This window comes from Bubalus kerabau, chromosome 20 (genome assembly GCF_029407905.1).
Source record: "Bubalus kerabau isolate K-KA32 ecotype Philippines breed swamp buffalo chromosome 20, PCC_UOA_SB_1v2, whole genome shotgun sequence".
Taxonomy (NCBI): Eukaryota; Metazoa; Chordata; class Mammalia; order Artiodactyla; family Bovidae; genus Bubalus; species Bubalus kerabau.
Window position 1 is genome coordinate 59,167,588 of NC_073643.1, and position 19,456 is coordinate 59,187,043.

The 19,456-nt window shown below is 54.3% G+C and overlaps 1 protein-coding gene across 3 annotated transcripts in view; it reads right to left on the bottom strand.

Moving 5' to 3' along the window:
* The window catches only part of FGD5 (FYVE, RhoGEF and PH domain containing 5), a 121,123-nt gene that overhangs the window by 29,937 nt on the left and 71,730 nt on the right, over positions 1 to 19,456 (bottom strand). For 2 of the 3 annotated variants that reach the window (XM_055557108.1, XM_055557106.1), the window contains exons 4-8: positions 16,202 to 16,260; positions 16,058 to 16,088; positions 1,454 to 1,614; positions 1,046 to 1,202; positions 354 to 441 (exon numbers count right to left, since the gene is read on the bottom strand). In XM_055557108.1, the coding sequence (XP_055413083.1) occupies positions 354 to 441; positions 1,046 to 1,202; positions 1,454 to 1,614; positions 16,058 to 16,088; positions 16,202 to 16,260 (496 nt within the window). The remainder of the gene's footprint in view (positions 1 to 353; positions 442 to 1,045; positions 1,203 to 1,453; positions 1,615 to 16,057; positions 16,089 to 16,201; positions 16,261 to 19,456) is intronic. The other variant, XM_055557107.1, reaches the window with a different exon arrangement.

Sequence of the window (19,456 nt, forward strand, 5' to 3'; positions counted from 1 at the left end):
TTCGGCTGGGAAAGGCTGCAGCGAGATGCAGCAGCTGGGCACTCAAGCAAGTTTCCACGTGGCCGCGGGGGTCCGGAGCTCAGCGGAAGGAAGGGGGTGGGCTGGGTGCCTGGCACCTTCCCAGCGGCGGGGGGCAGGACTGAGAGACCCTGCCCTCCCCGTCCAGCCACAGTGGGAGGCTGGGTGTCCCCCGCCACTCCGCGGGTGCCGCCCCTCCACTCTCCCCACCCGGCCTCTGCGCCCTGCCCTCCCGTCCAGCCACAGTGGGAGGCCGGGTGTCCCCCACCGCTCCGCAGGTGCTGCCCCTCTGCTCTCCCCACCCGGCCTCTGCGCCCGGCCCCCCGGGGGCCCACCTGTGAGGAGCGCTTCGTACTGGAACAGGCGTCGCACCACCCGCAGCAGCCGGTGCTTCATGTTCTGGCCGCCTCCCTGCTGACTCTGCTGATCCCGAGAGACCAGGACAATGAAACTCCATCAGGGACCCCTGCCCCCAGCTCCGGACTCACGGCATCCCATGTGAGCCCAGCCACACACGTCCCAGCCATGCCTTCTACTGGCCGGGCCGGGCCATCTCCAAAACCAGGGTCCCCTCCTCCAGGAAGTCCTCTCAGATTAGCTCTGCCCCACTCTGACAGTTCGTTCCTTCAGGCTCACACACTGCTACCTACACTCAGTAATATGTCTCTCCCAGCCCCCATTAGCGATAGAGAAAAGTCCATCAAGCTAGCGGTTACTGGATCCTCAGCTGGTGGCCATTTGTTGCTCACTCCGATGGCTTTAGGGCCCTGGCTTGCTTTGTGCTTCTCTCCCGGGACAGGAGAACAGGGACAGGAGAACAGCTGCTAAAACCCCTCCCCATGGCCAGTGCTCATGGAGTTGTCAGTGATGGCCCAAGGCGGGATGTTCTGGGTTTTCCCTTCTGCTGGGTCGCCCTCTCCTCCCCAACCCCCCTAGGTCTGACCTCCCAATTGGCATGAAGCCCTTCCATGCCCATCTCCACCCCTGCATCCTGAGAGCGGGTTCCTGGGATGACCAAGGGACCCACCTCAAATTCTCGGACAGCCGCTGCCAGCCGCGGGGCGTGGAGGCAGTTCTCACCGAGCAGACTCAGGTACCTGTCGAACTGCAGGATGTGAGTGGCGTGGTGCTCAAACTCCTGCTCCCGGGCCAAGAAGACGTCAGCCACCTTCTGTTGGCCTTCCCTGCAGTCAAGGAGAGGGGGACAGGACCCCAAGAACTCAGGCTCGTGGCCCCCATGACGGTGAGGACCGGCATGGCATCCCGGGTGGTGGACCCTCCCGCAGCAGGCGAGGGACCAGGCACCTCCGTGTCTTGGCGCCCCGGCCCGTCAGATGGAGACACCGCTTTACATGGTGCGGGGTGGGGGGGTTGCCCGCCCCTCCCCAGCATTCCCCTTGGCAACGGGGTGGGGGTGGGGGCCCGGGCAGCTCACCAGTGTGCCAGCCTCTCCTCCAGCTCCTCCAGGATCCCCTGGTGAAGGTCGTGGATGGCCGGGAGCTCACTTAGGCCGCGTCTCAGCTCCTCCCGGGCCACCAGGTCCTTGCCCTCGTAGTCCATCTCATCCAAGGCCCTCACGACTGCTCCGTGGAAATCCTGAAACCCAGAGAGGCCTGTTACTAATGTGTACGCCCACAGGACTGATTGAACCCAGGCCCCCTGGCAACCGCCCCGCGGCTCTGGAGTCCTGACTCCGTGCTGACTCCAGGGACCTCCTGCCAGGGTCTCAGACCCTGTGAACTGGGGGTGATCACAGGTAACAGATGCCCAAGGAGCCCCCACAAGCTCCTGGCGTGGAGCAGGTCTAAAGCTTGCTCATTCCTCCCCTTCCTTGTGGGGACTCCCCTGCCTTGGGTGTACCCTGTTCTTTTACGCGACAGGTAAGAAGTGGGGTAATTCCTTCTCTGAAGAAATATTATACAGCTCTTGCTTTACAACCATCCATCTTTAAAGAAGTTTATGGGCTGCTCTTTCACAACAAAGTCTAAAGAAACCATAGGCGCCTGCTCCCGGGTGTAAAAGCAGTGAAGACGGCGAGTGTGTAGAAACACCCACAGGAGGGCTAAGAGATCAAGAGAAAGCTGCCTCCCCATCACAACACAGCTGTGTGAAAAGTGAGCAAAGGAAAAAGCTGAAAGGAAGCGGGATGAAATGTAAACAGTGTCGGGGGTATGGAATTAGGAACCGATTACTTTCCCTCTTCTTGTCTCTGTTTTCTAAAATTTCTGTGAAACGATTAGGTACTTTAAAAATTAAATTTAATAAACATTAACATTATAAAGAATGTAAGACTTCTTTCTCACAACAAAAATATATGATCTTCAAATACACAGGCCCTTACATGAGGCTCAGCGCTTAAGAGTTATAAATACACGGAATATCCTGAAGCCACCTTGAGTACTGAAGCAGCGAACATCGGGTGAGCCTCAGCACCAAAAGTCACGGTCCAGCCATGCAGATGTTGCTGCTCAGTCACTAAGCCACGTCAGACTCTTTGCGACCCTATGGACCGTGGCCCAGGAATCCTCTGTCCATGGGATTCTCCAGGCAAGAACACTGGAGTGGGCGCTCGTGCCATCCTCCAGGGGATCTTCCGAACCCAGGGATCATCTCTTACATTACCTGCACTGGCAGGCGGATTCCTTACCACTAGCGCCACCCTGGAGTTTGCTCATATTCATGCCCACTGAGTCAGTGATGCTATCTAATCATCTCACCCTCTGTCGCACCCCCTTCTCCTCCTGTCCTCAATCCTTCCCAGCATCAGGGTCTTTCCTGATGAGTCAGCCCTTCGCATCAGGTGGCCAAAGTACTGGTCCAGCCCCAATCCAGAAGGTCAAGCCGCCTGGCAGATTCAGGAAGGACAACCACCCTGCCTTGTTCAACTGCCTCCCTGGCGGGGACCTCATCAGTGGGCAGGACAGTTAACCCCATCGCTGAACAGCTGTCACTGTGGGAGAAGTCTTTCGTTACAGAGGTATCTGAAAAGGGCAAGTGCCCAAGAGGCAGGGAGGTGGGACGGGGCCGAGGGAGGGAGCGGAGGAGAGGGAAAGAAGGGGAAACGAGAAGGCAGAGGAAGAGGCATGGATGGACGGAGCAAGACAGATCACAGGAGCGGGGCAGAGACCCAGGGAGACTCTCTGGCCGCCCCAGAACATCGGCAAGGAGGCCACTGTGCTCCAGGCGGGACAGCAGGTATGAGGTTGCAGAGGTCTCCACTTCAACACTGCACCCTGTCCCGCAATGAACTCCTGGACGCCACCACCTTCTCTGCCGGGAACCTTCTCTTCCCTCCACGGGGAGGGCGGTCACCCTGCTTGCTGTCCTGAGGAGCTCACCACCCCATCACTCAGGTCAGAAACTCTGAGTCCTCTGGGCAAAGAGAGCATGTGTGTCCTTAAGCGGAGGCCACACGCTCGAGCCATAATTAGAAACCGAATTCCATTGTACCTGAGCAGCCAAAGCCTTTCCTGAAAGCCAGTCCCGGGGGGTGGAGGAAGTATGAGTGACAGGGAGAGGCCAGCTGGGTGGGGTCGGCAGCCAGAGGGCGGTGGTTCTGAATTCTTAGTTCTGCCCAGAGCCGGCTCTGGGACACCGGGGTCGTTCTGAACCTGGAGGCGAGGTCTCTCTGCTGACCTGGCGCGGGAGGACCCACCCACCCCTTCCTTCCGGGTCTCTGTGTCTTTTAGGAGCCAGTCTCTCCAGCCCCACAGGGACTCCTAAGCCCTGTTCAGTCGCTCAGTCGTGTCTCTTTGCGACCCCGTGGACTGCAGCACACCAGGCCTCCCTGTCCTTCACCATCCCCTAGAGTTTGCTCAAACTCATGTCCACTGAGTCAGTGATGCCATCCAACCATCTCATCTTCTGTTGCCTGCTTCTCCTCCTGCCCTCAGTCTTTCCCAGCATCAATGTCTTTTCCAGTGAGTCAGTTCTTCGCATCAGGGGGCCAAAGCTTCAGCATCAGTCCTTCCAAGTAGCATTCAGGGCTGATTTCCTTTAGGATGGACTGGTTTGATGTCCTGGTTGTCCAAGGGACTTCTCAGCCCTGGAATCCAGGAGAGAGAAACATGCTGACCCAGCCGACCGCCCCTCCTGCCTGGCAGCTGGTTGACAGCGGACTTTAACACACTCCCTCATTGGCTCTGGCCAGGTTCCAGCTCAGCTACCCCAGAAGTGATCACAGGCAAACTGCCAAGCTATCCGAGCCTCAGTTTCCTCACCTGTAAAATGGGGAAGACAGTGCCACCAAGTATACACAGCGTGAGGCTCCTGAGAGGCTCATCCTGATGTTTAAAACTGCCTTGGAGACTGTCAAGCGCTATTCCCACAGCAGCAATGCTTCTGCTTTACTTTATTTTTTACAGTAAGTTCATTTATCTTTGGCCGCACTGGGTCTCCGTGGCCGCTTGAGGGCTTTCTCTAGTTGCGGGGAGTGGGGCTACTCTCCAGATGTGGCGCTCCAGCTTCTCCCTGCAGCAGCTTCTCTTGTTGCAGAGCACAGGCTGTTACTCTGCAGCAAACGGGATTTTCCCAGACCAGGGATTGAACCTGTGTCCCACTGCACTTGATTCTTATCCACTGCACCACCAGGGAAGCCCTGGCTCTGCTTGAGATAAGACATCCTCAGAACAGGGCCACGTCTGTACGTTCCCTCCCATCTTCTGACGTCCAGCAGAGTGTGCTATCAACAGAGGAGTTTTGTACGTTCCCTCCCATCTTCTGACGTCCAGCAGAGTGTGCTATCAACAGAGGAGTTTTATAATGCCTGCGGACAGATGGATGGCAGGGCCCTCATTTAACAGAAAAGGAGAGTGAGTCATGGGGGAGCCAAGACCTGAATCGGGTCACCCTGACACGCAGACCGAGTACACAGAAGTGGGGATAGGGAGGGGGAAGGACAAGCAAAGACAAGGCTGACGGCTGCGTTTGCATCACACTCCAGGGAGCTGAAATATTAATGGCTTTGCAAGCTGGCTTCTCATCTGTAATTAATTCTCACTCAATTGGCTCAGTCCCAACGGGCAGGACGGCCACCATCAACATGAGTCATTCCATAATCTGGGGCACAATGGGAATTGTTCAAACATCAGTTCGCAAACTCACTGGAAGCGCAGAGAACCCGCCACCCTGTCCATGGCTCCCTGGACGGTTTCTGCTGTCGCCGCACCTGGGGGCCCAGCAACCACCACAGATGGAGGCAAGGTGTACTGGGTCCGTGGTCCTCATCTCTTTATCACTCAACAAGTATCCTGAGCACCTGCTCTGCTCCGAGCCGTCAGGGAAGAAGGGTGGGAGCAGGAGAGATGCTGTCCTGCCCCCAAAGAGCATGCAGTCTCGGGGAAAGGCAGAGAGCAACGTGATGATGTCAACACAGGGTGTAAGCGTCCACTGGAAAAGCACTGGGGCGTGCAGGCCCCAGGAAGGAGACCTGGCTTAGCTCCAGGGGGGCCGCGCCCTGGAGACAAGAGGGGGAGTGGTATGCGCTGGGGACGGCAGGTGCAAAGGCCCTGAGGTGTGGGAGGAGCTGAGGTGGCTGTGGTCTGAGTGTGCGGGTGTGGCTAAGTGGGTGCATGTGTGTGTCCGCTCAGGATGGGAAGCTGAGGATGCCGAGGGGTCAGACGGGACCATCCCACAGGCGCCCTGCAGGCTTCTTAAGGGACTTGGGTTTCATCCTGGGGTGATGGGGAATCCTGAAGGGTGCTAAACAGGGGAGTAAAATGACCAGATCTCTCTCTTTACAAGTTCACTTTGCTGGGAGAACAAACTGGAGGTGGCCAGTCCGTTGTTCTGTGTTCGGTTCTAACTGTTGCCTCTTGACCTGCATACAGGTTTCTCAGGGGGCAGGTAAGGCCCAGTATTCCCCTCTCTTTAAGAATTTTTCACAGTTTGTTGTGATCCACAGTCAAAGGCTTTGATGTAGTCGGTGAAGCAGAAGTAGATATTTTTCTGGTATTCCCTTGTTTTCTCCATGATCCAATGAATGCTGATGATTTGATCTCTGGTTCCTCTGCCTTTTCTAAATCCAGCCTGTACATCTCAAACTTCTCAGTTCAAATGCTGCTGAAGGCTAGTTTGAAGGATTTTGAGCATAATCTTATTAGCACGTGAAATGAGCACAATTGCATGATAGTTTGAACATTCTTTGGCATGGCCCTTCTTTGGGATCAGAATGAAAACACCTTTTCCAGTCCTCTGGCCACTGCTGAGTTTTCCAAATTTGGTTACATGTTGAGTGCAGCACTTTAACAGCATCATCTTTTAGGATTTGAAATAGCTCAGCTGGAATTCCATCACCCCCACTAGCATTGTTCGTAGTGATGCTTCCTAAGGCCCACTTGACTTCTCATTCCAGGATGTCTGGCTCTAGGTGACTGATCACACCGTCATGGTTATTTGGGTCATTAAGACCTTTCGTACAGTTCTGTGTATTCTTGCCACCTCTTCTTGATCTCTTCTGCTTCTGTTAGGTCCTTACTGCTTCTATCCTTTATTGTGCCCATCTTTACATGAAATGTTCCCTTGATCTCCAATTTGCTTGAAGAGATCTCTAGTTCCACTATATATTACAACTGTCTTTTAAAGTAGATAAATTAATATTTTTAGTTGGAGTTTCAATATCAAGCTCTCAAAAATTAAACAGAAAAGTATACCACTTAATACTGTTAACAGATCAGCACACTCCAATTTGATGGATTCACATCAACCCCTACTGAGATCCCAGCTGCCTTTTATTTTTTTTTTTACAGCAATTGACAAGCTGATCCTAAAGTTCATATGAAGACGTAACAGATCCACAACAGTCCAAACAATCAAAAGGAACAAAGCTGGAGGAATCATGCTTCCTGATTTCAAAACTTACCATGAGGCTACAAGAACCGAGATTGTGTGGTAATGACATAAGGATATTTAGGTTAATGGAATGGATCTGAGAATCCAGAAATAAATCCTCACACATTTATAGTTAATTAATTTTTGACAAGGGTGCCAAGAAAATTCAATGGGAAAATAATCTTTTCAACAAATGGTGCTGAGATATTTGAATATCCATATGCAAAAGAATGAATGTGGACTCCTTCTTTAGCTCATACACAAAAGTTAAGTCACAATGAAAGACTAAAAGTAAGAGCTAATACTATAAAACTTTTAAAAAATGAGAGTAAATCTTCGCGATCTGGGGTTAGGTAAAGCTTTCTTTGCAGAAGACCCAGGTTTGATCCCTAGGTTGGGAAGATCCCCTGGAGAAGGGAAAGGCTACCCACTCTAGCATTCTGGCCTGGGGAATTCCACGGACTGTACAGTCACACTACACAGATGGCACAACTGAGCGACTTTCACTGTCAAAGCTTTGTTAGATACAACACCAGAAGCCCAAGCAATTGAAGAAAAAATAAATTAGGGTTTATCAAAATTTAAAACTTCTGTGCTTCAAAGAGTACTATCAAGAATACAGAATGGGGAAGATATATTTGTAAATCATGTATCTGATTAGGGGCTTGTATACATAATTATAGTAAAAAAAAAAACACCCATTAAAAAATAGGCAAAGGATTTGAAAAGACAGCTCTCCAAAAAATATATACAAATGGCCAAAAAACACGTGGAAGGATGCCTAACATCATTAGTCATCAGGGAAATGCAAAATCAAAGTCACAACTGATACCGCTTCACACCCACCAGGATGGTTATCATTAAAAAGACCTAACAACAAGCACTGCAAGGAACCGGAGAAACTGGATCGATCACACGACACTGGTGGGAGGGCGCTAGTGGCAAAGGATCCACCCGCCAATGCAGGAGATGCAGAGATGTGGGTTCAATCCCGTATCTGAAAATGGACTTGCGTCCAGAATATTTAAATAACTCCCACAAATCCATGAGAAAAGGACAGACAAGCCAACGAAAGAACAGGCCAAGGACGTTTTTCAAAAGAGGATTTCCAAAGGGCTAGTAAACAGAGGAAAGATAATTTCATTCATCATCAACTGAAACAACGTAAGAAACCACAATGGCCCTGACTAAAGCACTGCCTGTGTGGGAATGCTGGCCAGCGCGCGTGGGAAGTGCTAGACCCACATGCTGGGAGTCAGGGTGTATGTCGCTTCAACCACGTTATAAATCTACTTGGCAGCTTCTAATGAAGTTAAATCTACGCTCACCCTATGGCCCGACAATTCCACCGTCTTCCCAGGGGGCACAGCGGTAAAGAATCCACTTGCCAACGCAGGGGATGCAAGACACCCAGGTTCAGTCCCGGGGTGGGGAAGAGCCCCTGGAGAAGGAAGTGGCAACCCACTCCAGTGCTCCTGCCTGGAGAATCCCATGGACAGAGGAGCCTGGCGGGCTACAGTCCATGGGGTTGCAGAGAGTGGGACACGACTGAGAGACTAGCCCCTGGGTCTTAGTTGCCGCACGTGGGATCTTCATTGCATCGTGTGTGCGTTCTCTAGTTGTGGCAGGTGGACTCCAGAGATCTGGGGTCATGGCCTGAAGAGAGCCACCCTGACCTCAGAATGTCTCTGAAGTCTATTTCAGCTTAAAAATGAATGCATATTTTACACTGTTCTCCAAAATGTGCTGTGCTTAGCCGCTCAGTCGTGTCCGACTCTTTGTGATCCCGAGGACTGTAGCCCGCCAGGCTCCTCTTTCCATGGGGTTCTCCAGGCAAGAATACTGGAGTGGGTCACCATTCCCTTCTCCAGGGAATCTTCCTGACCCAGGGACCGAACCCAGGACTCCCGAATTGCAGATAGATTCTTTACCATCTGAGCCACCAGGGAAGCACCCAAATATATCCATGTCCAATTAATTTAAAATTATGTATCTAGAGCAAAGCAGAGGCTCTTAATAAATGTGCCATGTTTCTCTGGGGACGTCAACTACTCCACAGGCCATCTATTGTCTACCTGGAGCGGATTCACGTGTGTCCCAGCCTGGGAGGTAATGACTATACAGAATTTTGCACTGTCAGGCTACCTGCCCTTCTCTGCATGTTTCTATTATCGCCCCTCCAATCAAGCAGGGAGCAGACTGTCTCACTCATGTTTCTTTCACTCTCGCATTGACCTGGCTTTGTTCACAAACTGTGCTGAATGGGTGTTTGCTACTTTCCCACTAGGTTCTCAGTTCCAGGGGCAGCCTTTCAACTCCCAGTGATCAGGCTGCGCTCCGGACCAAAGAATTGCAAATCTCTGAGGGTGGGACCTGAGCATCCGTGTTTTTTAAAGCTCCTGGGTACCCAGGTACGGGTAGCCTGTGCTCAGGGAACTTATAGGATCACCCATCTGTGGGTCTCAAATGTCAGTGTCAACACCAGTACTGCCTGCAGGGTCCTGAGGACACAGATGTCCAGGCCCCACCCCCCAAGTCTCGGACCTAGAAGATCTGGGGTGGGATCTAAGCATACTTCTCTCCCTCAAGCTCCCGGGAGATGCGGATGCTGCTGGTTCAGGGACCGCACCTTGGGACCTGCTGATGGAGACGAGTCTTTCTCACACTGTCCTGTGCAGACACCCAGGGGGAAAGGAGGCAGAGGCAGAGGCAACTGTGGCCTCCCTCTGCCTCTGAACAAAAGTGTCTCCGTTTCATCCACTCTTCGTTTTGGCGTCCTGAGTGGCATTCCCTGTGAGAACAGGCTTCCGTGGCTAAAGACATCTGAGTCCCACCAGCCGTCTCAGGGTGTGGCCCCGAGACAGAAGAGACTTTCCAAGGTCACACAGCAATTTTTTTCCCTGTGTTGCATGAAAATATAAAAGGAAGAGCCAATGCCTACAGTGGGAACCTCCTCTCCTAAGATGCCCCGACAGCTCCTGCCTTCACACCTCCCAGTATGGGGAGCCCGTCACCCGCTCACCCCATCAGTTCAGGGGGAAAGAAAGCACGTCTTCTCACACTTGACTAAAATCTGTTTCTCTCTGCTTCTCTCAAAGATCCATGCCCCTCTGCCCTGGAAGAGCCCAGCAAAGACTTAGAAACCTAACCCCCACCGTATCCCTCCAAGCTGATTAAAAACTATTTCTGAATGGGCAGGGGCTTCAAAGATAAGTAAGAGACAGTTACTCTCCCTGTCCCTGAGAAACACAGAATTTTCTTGGTTCTGCACCCACTTTCCCAGGATGAAGCCATTTGGGGGCTTAGTCTGGGTTATACTTGGGGTCCCCCAGTGCCACTCCCTGCCACCAAACCCACCAGACCAACCTCCCCTACAACTCCTTTCCTGCACCTGCCTTGCTCGAGCCCTGAGGGCTTGGAGATTCCTATATTTCCCTTTTGAAACACGTGGCATTCAGGCTCTGCCTGAAGACCAGCCCTCCAGACACTTCCTGTACAGCCCACACTCCCAAGCCCTCCCCTCTGTGAACTTGTTTCTGCTGCTTCTACCTGCCGAAAAGCCTGTTTCTACTTCCTATCCATCCACGTCCATCTCAACATCTCCTCTTCCAGGAAGCCTCCCTGGACTTCATTCCTCCCACTCACATGACTTTGTCCCTCCTCAGGCTCCTTGCCACCTCACTGGAATGTCCCACATCTATCTGCGTATGGATGTGAGAGTTGGGGGCTTCCCAGGTGGTGCTAGTGGGTAAAGAACCCACCTGCCAATGCAGGAGACGTAAGAGATGAGGGTTCGATTCCTAGGTTGGGAAGATCCCCTATTGGAGAAGGAAATGGCAACCCACTCCAGTATTCTTGCCTGGAGAATTCCATGGACAGAGGAGCCTGGTGGGCTGCGGTCCACAGGGGTGCAAAGAGTCGGACACGAAGTGACTTAGTGCACACGCATGGGAGAGTTGGACCATAAGGAAAGCTGAGCACCGAAGAATGGATGCTCCAACTGTGGTGTTGGAGAAGACTCTTGAGAGTCCCTTGGACTGCAAGGAGGTTCAACCAGGCCAAACTAAAGGAGATCAACCCTGAATACTCATTGGAAGGACTGATGCTGAAGCTGAAGCTCCAATACTTTGGCCACCTGATGCAAAGAGCTGACTCATTGGAAAAGCCCTTTATGCTGGGAAAGACTGAAAATAGTAGGAGAAGGGGGCAACAAAGGATGAGATGGTTGGATGGCATCATCGACTCGATGGACATGAGTTTGAGCAAGCTCTGGGACAAAGTGAAGGACAGGGAAGCCTGGGGTGCTGCAGTCTATGGGGTTGCAAAGAGGTGAACACGACTGAGAGACTGAACAACAGCCAGTCTCTCAGGGCTCTGCAGTCAACCAGGCCTGGCTCCGCTTCTCACTCTGGGTAAGTCACCTTCTCTGGGACTCAGTTTTGGACCCACCCAACCACCTGAGAAATAGTTACTGAGCACAAACTGTGCAACTGAACGAGCTAACGTTAGTAAACTGCCAAGCACATGCCGGAGGGGCTCAGCAAAGGCCCCTGTGGCTGGGTGGAGAAAGTGGGGGCTAGCGGGCTCAAACTGACGGCCCACCAGTTTAAGTAAATAAAGTCTTAAATTCGCTGCTAAGTCCCTCTAGATCCTGTGTTTGTCCTAGTCATTCATGTCAGCACCGAGGCCGCCACCAAAGGAAACTCCTACGTACTGATAAGACAGAGGGCTTCTGAGTGACCCCCTGCTTTCTCTGGGCAGTGTGTGGAGTCGGGCTGGGTCCATGGTGCTCCTGATGCCCCCAACACCCTTCCCCGTGGTCACCGCCATTGGTGGGGGGAGTCGCTGTCAGAGGGAGGGCTCAGGGAGGACCCGGGAGCCTCTCCCTGCCCTTCTGCACTGTGTCTGCCCAATCCCCCTCCCCACGTCCTTTCGCTCCTTCCTAAGACCCTGCCAGTCCTCAAGCCCCCTGCTGCAGGCACCTCTTTTTGCCCAGGGTCCCTGAGAGCCCTCTCCTGGAGCGTCAGCTAACTGCTCTCCACTTAACGCTTTGCATGCACATCCTTCCCCAAGCCCCAACCCTCCGCCCCCACAACTTAACCCACCATCTGTCCCCAAGCTTAGCCTGGTCTGCTCCAGCGCTTGCTGCCTTAAGGAGCCAACAAGTCAGCCGGCCCTCCCCTTCCCGCACTCGACAGCCCACGGTCACCGGGCTCACAGTCCTCAAATCGGCCCGCTGCGCTGCAGGCCACCGGCACTCTTGAAGGGGTCACCCAACAGCCTCCCACGGACCTTCAGTGGATCGAGCCCAAACCCCCAGCCTGCCTCGCAGGGCTCGCCCAGACCCCCAGGTGCAAAGCCCACAGACATGACTGCGTCTACAGCATCTGAAGGACAGCAAGGAGGAAGCGGTCAGAGGAGGCGGTGCAGACAGGGGTGAGGATCAGGTCAAGGAGGGCCTCCCCGGGGAGGGGCCTCTCCTGGGGTCTCAGACAGTGACAGCTTCCAGAGTCACCTCTCCCAGTTGTGTGCTGGCTTCTGCATGGGCCTACAATGTCTTAGCCCAAAGGAGAGATCGAGGGTGGGAATGCTCTGCGTCTGCCAGGAGAGGGATGTTTTGCAGATGAGAAAACCGAGAACTGAAGGTGTCTAGGGACCATGTCGCTTCAAAATCTCCAGTGACTCACTATATGCGAGGAAAAGCAGAAGCCACTGAGCCTGGCGTTTTTAGGGACATCTCAGGCTGGTTCTAACCTTGGTTTTGGGCCAGTCATTTGACCCCTCATTCCCTCTCCACCCTGCCTTTCCCAACGCACCCATGCCAAGGGTGTGTTGACGGTGCCCATTCTCCACACGTCACCATGTACCTTCAGGCCTGGGAGTGCTCCTGGCTGACCACCTGCCCTCCTCCACCACCCGGGCCTGGTGACTCCTCAAACTCCGTGTCCGTGGCAGCTCTTCTGCCAGCCTTCCTGGGTACACGCAAGGGGAATAAGCCTGTCCATCCCCCACGCGCCTAAGGACACCTGCACAAATCACACTCACCACAGAGCAGCACCGTGGCTCACGTGTGCAGTTCTCCTCCCCACTTCCACCCTCTCCCCCAACAGAGAAGGAGACACCTACTCAAGGGCAGGTTCTGGGCCTTCTCCATCCTGGGGATCCAAGGCCTATCTCAGTGCCTACGGTATAGGAAACATCCTGGGATGTTCTGTCCAGAAGGAACGGTTAAGTCAGATGGATACACAGTGGGTGGGTGGGTGGGTGGGTGGGTGGATGGATGGATGGATGGACGCATGGGGAGTTTGATGAATGACTGGATGGATAGATGCGTGTATGGCTGGCTGGCTGGATGAATGGATGGATGAAAGGATGGATGAATGGATGGATGGATGGGTGTATCACTGGCTGGCTGGCTGGCTGGATGGATGGATGGGTAGGTGGTTGGGGAATTTGATGAAGGGATACATAGGTGGATGGCTGAATGGACAGATGGATGCATATATGGAGAGTTTGATGAATGACTAGATGGATAGATGGGTGGGCGGACCACTGAATAGATGGATGGATGGATGAAATGGACAGATGGATGGATGGATGGATAGATGGATGGATGGGTGGGTGGATGGGGAGTCTGATGTATGACTGGGTGGATAGATGGGTGGGTGGACCACTGAATGGATGGATGGATGGATGAATGGACAGATGGATGGATGGGTGGATGGGAGTCTCATGGACGACTGGGTGGATGCATACATCATTAGCTGCATGCACAGATGAAAAGAAAAACGAGTGGATAAAATCCTGGCTAGATGAGTGGATGAGAAATTGAACAAACAGACAGATGGGCAGGTGGATAAATAGATTTAGGACTTGGTTCATGGAAGGACAGAACAAGTCTTTAAACCAGAAGTCAGGAAAATTTCCTATAAAGGCCAGATGATAAATATTTCAGACTTTATGAGCCACATATGGTCTCAGTCACATAATTCTTCTTTGCCTCTTTTTTCCACAAGTGTTTAAAATATGTGAAATCCATTTTTAGTTCATAGGCTGTAAGAAAACAAGATCCTGACCATCAGAATTCAATTCTGGATGACCAGAAATTTTACTAATCCCAGAGGTAGCTCCATCTACCACATGAGAAACACAAAGTTAAATTCGAAACACAGAAGGTCAGAGGCCATCCCCATCCGCCTCTCAACAAGAACACAGTGGAGTTGAGGCGTGTTCTGGAATGAATGGGCCCACTGGTCCCTCTCCAAGACGGGGCAGCCTTGGGACTTCAACAGCAGTGGATCTCCATGGAGAAATTCTTAAGAGTACCCACCAACCTTAGCAATCAGACAAAGACCCTGGGGGAGGGCAGTGGTGGAGAACATCCCCAAGTCTGTCTCCTTTGGACCGGTGTCCCTGGCTAGGACTTGAGAGTCACGCTGGGGTGTTTGTGCCCCTTCTCTCCCCATAAGCACTGACGTCACAGTGCAGATCCAGACCACAATTTCCCACACTAGCTTCTGAGTATTTTTTATGGGCTCTTTTTTCCCCTCCTCAGGATATTGTCAGGGATTACCAGCGGCTTCAGCATCTTTCCAACTGGCAGGAAGCAGTGCAAGCCCAGATGGAAGTTTCCCAGTTAGAACCCTCTTAACGAAGTCATAAAACAGAAAGGCCCAGCCCCTCGGACACACAGCCAGCTCAGAAGCAAGCGAGAGAGCATCAGCCATGGGAGAGTCATGCTTCCCGTCGCTGTTGCTAAATGCATCTTTGAGGTTCATCCCTGGGGCCGGTTTGCTTCACACCCGAGGGCATGGGGTTTAACCTTGCACAAAAAGTCCTGAGTCAGAAGGGCAAAAACCGGGGGCTGGGAGCACAGACCACGCTCTCCCCCTCCCAGGGCCCTGGGCCTCAGCAATGGGACCCCAGGGCGATGCCACCGGCAGGGGCCTCAGCGGGTTCAGCCAGAGACCTGGCTGGTGCCGGTGTCTGCTGCCTCCAGGGAGGCCCCCGCGCTGAGGAGCTCCCGACACGCTACGGGAGCGCACCAGGAATCAGGAGACCTGCGGCTTCGTCCTGGCTCGGTCACCGCGTGACCCTGGCCAAGTCACTCCCCCTGGGCCTCCATGTCACCACCCACGAACGTTCAGGATGGATGTTCCCAGCTCTGATGTTCTTGGAAAGACACAAGGGATGATACAAAGCAGCGCAGGACCAGAAGGTAACCTCCGAGGAGCCCGCAGACGGTGAGAGAGCTCGGCCAAGCCGGGAACTGTCCCAAGAGCCTTTATGTGAGACGCGCCCTCACATCCCGTGGCTCTGCTGTGCCCTCTTCCCTGCCCCCTCCTATGACTCAGTCCCAACGCCACCTCCTCCAGGAAGCCTGCCGAGACTCCCTGAGGTTGTCAGTTACTCCCCCGTGCTCCGGATGATTACCCATCTCACTCATCTGTCTCCTTCGCTGGCCAGACTGCCCTTGGGGAAGGGCCCTGTCTGATCCCACTTTCCACCCCCAGCTCCCATCACACAGTGTGTGTCCAAAAAGCATTCACTGAGCTGAAGGGAACTGATGGCTCAGGGAGACTGCGGGCAGTGTGGCGGGCTGTGAAGGGGGGGTCGAGCCGCAGGTCCACGCAGTCCCCAGTCTGGCCTCCTTTCCTCTGAAAAGTCCAGAGGACAGCCCCTGCCCCTCCCACGTGCTCAGGCGTTGCTGCCCCAATGCCAGAGCGACTGAGACAACCTCTCGCTACCCCAGCTTTGCTTGGGTCATCGTGCAAACACATCACCTTCTCCCCAGAGGCCTAAACATACAATGCGTGCATACACATGTACGTGTACACGCACACACATACACATGCATGCTCTGACCACACATCTGAACTCAACACACACAGCTATGACCCAGAACTACATCTGTCTTCCTTCTGTCTTCCTCAACCTGAGGGTCAAGGAGACAGCAAACACCCTTCTGGAAACCTTAGCACGTTCCGCATACGCCACTCCCTACCCAGGCAGAGTGCAGCTCCATGGGAAGCCCATGCCATCCGCCCCCCCGAAGCACAGGGATCAGGGGCCCGGCTTCCCTGAGAAGCCCCGGTGAACAGGGTCTCTGCTAGTGGAAGGCACCTCTGTCTCCTCAACTGCTTTTCTGCCCCTTGTATCGTAGTCGTGTCAGAGGGCAATTCGCTCTGGACAATTGAAGTGACTAACTCACCAGATACAAGTGCTGGAGCATCTCCACGTATCTGCAGGGGGAGAGAGGGTGGAGTGGGCATTAATTCTCGTTCTGCACAAGCCGGGCAGGGGCTGACACTCTGTTACCAAGCTCAAGGCCACGGGCCGCGGCTCAGGGACTCACGCTTTCTCTGAAGACAGCAGCTCCTGCGCGATGACGTGGGCTCTGGACTGTCCTTCCACCTGCGGGAGGAAACAGAGCCGTCAGGAGGGGCTGTACCCAGGGGGACGGCAGGACGGGAAGCCCAGCTCCACAGGCGCCAGTCAGGCTAACAGAAGGACCGTCACGCTATCGGAGGAGGACCCACACGCTTCTCAGCCACCCCACCCCCCAGTACTCGCTACCAGGGCGGTGTTCAGCCTCGCCGCACCTTGGCTGCCCCACCTGTAACGGGGATGGGACATCAGCAGCATCTAATGCCCAGCCCGGGGCCTGCTGCCCCCTGCAGGCTTAGTAAGCTGCCCAAGGGGACTCTGCCCACAGCCGGGCAGGTTCTGAACAACCTGTGGTTCTCTGTGCCAAGCGAGCCCTCTCTTCCTGATTCTGTACTTGCTGTCCCCTCAGTGGCCTCTCCCCGCTCTGCCTGCCCACCTCCCAGTTATCATACTTGGAGACTTGGCCATCCTGTCTATCGCTTCCTCCAAGGAGCCCTCCGGATTCCCTCCCCAACTGGTTGGATTAGGTGTCCTTTCTGGGCGGCCTCTCTAGGGACACTGATTACCTCTCCCTGGAGGCAGGGCCTGTGAGGTGTGTCTCTGCGGCCAGTGCCCGGCACGGGGCTGCCCTTCCTCTGTTACCAAAAGAATGATCGAGTGAATGAATGAATGACTGTTTACGCCACTTGGGAAGCACTGACTCTCCCGGCTGACCATGAAGGTGAGCCATTTAACCCATCTGAACCAGAGCCTCCGCACCTCTGAGACAGGGGAATAACTGAGATTCTGTCTACAAACAAGAAGGATGGGCAAGGGCGGGGGCGGAGGCAGAGGCCCGGGCCTTCTGCCATGGGCACCCCCTGCGGCCCCAGACCTGCCCAGTATCAGACCCTGTGGAGGACCTGGACGAGCAGAGACCCTGCGGGGCAGTGACAGGATGGACATGGCGCCTGTACAGGCGAGGCTGGGCGGCGGGGTCGTGGTGGAGCAGAGGGCGCCAGGACCCACGACTCCTGGCCTCCCACCGCCTCCCGACGCGGCCCCGCGGAAGTCACTTTCCAAGATCAGACCTCAGCTTCCCGTGTGTGAGCAGAGTGACCTCTGAAGGCCCTTCTCTGCTCAACCTCCATGCTATTACACTTGAGAAGTGACGATCTACTCCCACGACCAGAAACGCACCGCCTGTCAAAGGAGCAGCTGCTAGGACGCCAGAACCAGGCATTGGGTTGCCATTTCCTCCTCCTGGGGATCGGGTTGCCATTTCTGGGCTCAAATCCCACCTTCTGCCTTGGGCTTGTTAAGTCATTTAACCTTTCCATACCTTGACTTTCCTATCTGTAAAATGGGCACAGTCCTATAATGGTATCTCACACACATGCATATTGTGAAGTTTAAACAAGTGTGTGTGTACATATATCTACACACACATGGAGCTTCCCTGGTGGCTCAGATAGTAAAGAATCTGCCAGCAATGCGGGAGACCCGAGTTCGATCCCTGGGTCGGGACGATCCCTAGGAGGAAGAAATGGCAACCCAATCCAGTATTCTTGCCTGGGAAATCCCCACGGACACAGGAGCCTGGCAGGGTGCAGTCCACAGGGTTGCAAAGAACTGGACATGACTGAGACTAACACACACACGTACACAGAGAAAGACCTCTCCTTGCGTCTGTGTCTGTGTCACACACCCGGAGCAGGGCCTGGCACACGGTAAACGCTACAGAAGTATCAGCTGTCCTTATGCCTGTGGCATCTGTACCCTGAGGTGGTGCTGGGCCCGGAACCCAGCGCCCAGGGATGGAGCAGGAACAAATCATCTGCAGGGACAGGCAGGGAAAGGCCTCCACCGCTGGGTCAAGGCCGAGCCGCTCCTCCGACAGCAGCGGCCGAGGCAGAGAACGCACACGGGCCCTGGGACTGAGCACACCCAGGTGCCAACGCCGGCTCCGGCACCGTGCACTTGTGAGACGGCCGGCACACCACGACCTCTAAGCCTCCGCTACTTCACCTGAAACACGCGGAGAGCAACCAGCCAGTCCCATGGGCTGGCTCTGGGACGATGCCCTCTTAACTCAGGGCCTTCGCGTTTGCTGTCCCCTCTGCCTGCAACACTCTGCCCCAGGTCTTTTTTAATTAAAAAAAAAATTATTCTTATTTGGCTGCACTGGGCCTTAGTTGCGGCACATGGAATCTTTGATCTTCACTGTGGGATGTGGGGTTTCAGTTGTGGGATGTAAATCCGCCTGCCAATGCAAGAGACGCAAGAGACGCGGGTTCGATCCCTGAGGGGTTGGGAGATCCCCTGGAGACGGGAATGGCAACCCAACACAATATTGTTGCCTGGGAAATCTCATGGACAGAGGAGCCTGGCGGGCTATGGTCCATGGAGATGCAAAGAGTCAGACACGACTGAAGTGACTGAGCTCAGCACGTGTGAACTCTCAGTTGCGGCATGTGGGATCCAGTTTCCTGACCGGGGATGGAACCTGGGCTCCCAGCATCGGGAGCATGGAGCCTTCGCCACTGGACCACCAGGGAATTCCCGGATCGTCTCAGTCTCACTTTTGGACTTTTTTGGATCTCTGCTCAAAAGCCACACACACACTCGGGGGGCCATCCGTGACAGTCTCACCCCGGGTTCTCGGCCTTGACCCCGCTGACATTCTGGGCCCCCCGGCTCTCACTGCCTATCAACAGTGACCACGGCCTCTGCCCGCTGGATGACGGCTGCAGCCCCTCCGAGCTGTGACAACCGGATGTGTCTCTGGACACTGCTGGATGTCCCCTGGGGCCGAGCCCGCCCCCGGTGAGCACCTCCGCTCTAACCTGCTTCTTGCATCCTTTTCTTTACAGCAGTCACACTGCCTAACGCCGCCCTGGGACACAGCAGAAGTTCAAGACGCCCTGGAATGGATGAATGGAACTGAGATACACAGTACGTGCTCAATAAATGAGCCTGCTCCCTGACTGGTCTGTCGCTAACTGCTTCCTGCGTAAGAGTACAGTGTTTTGGAGGTTCCGGTCTCCCCAAGGCCACCCAAATTCAGCAGAACGTGGGCCCGTGGTCAGCCCTCCTCTGGCCCCTCATTGCCCCCTCTGCTGCAGAGCAGAAGGGAAACCTGTGAGGCCTCAGCCAGCCTCCTGCCCCTGAGTGCCCCCTCCTGATGGGCACTACATCGAAGTCTGCCTTCTGCACCCGCAGGGCTGGCATGGGCTCTGTGGCC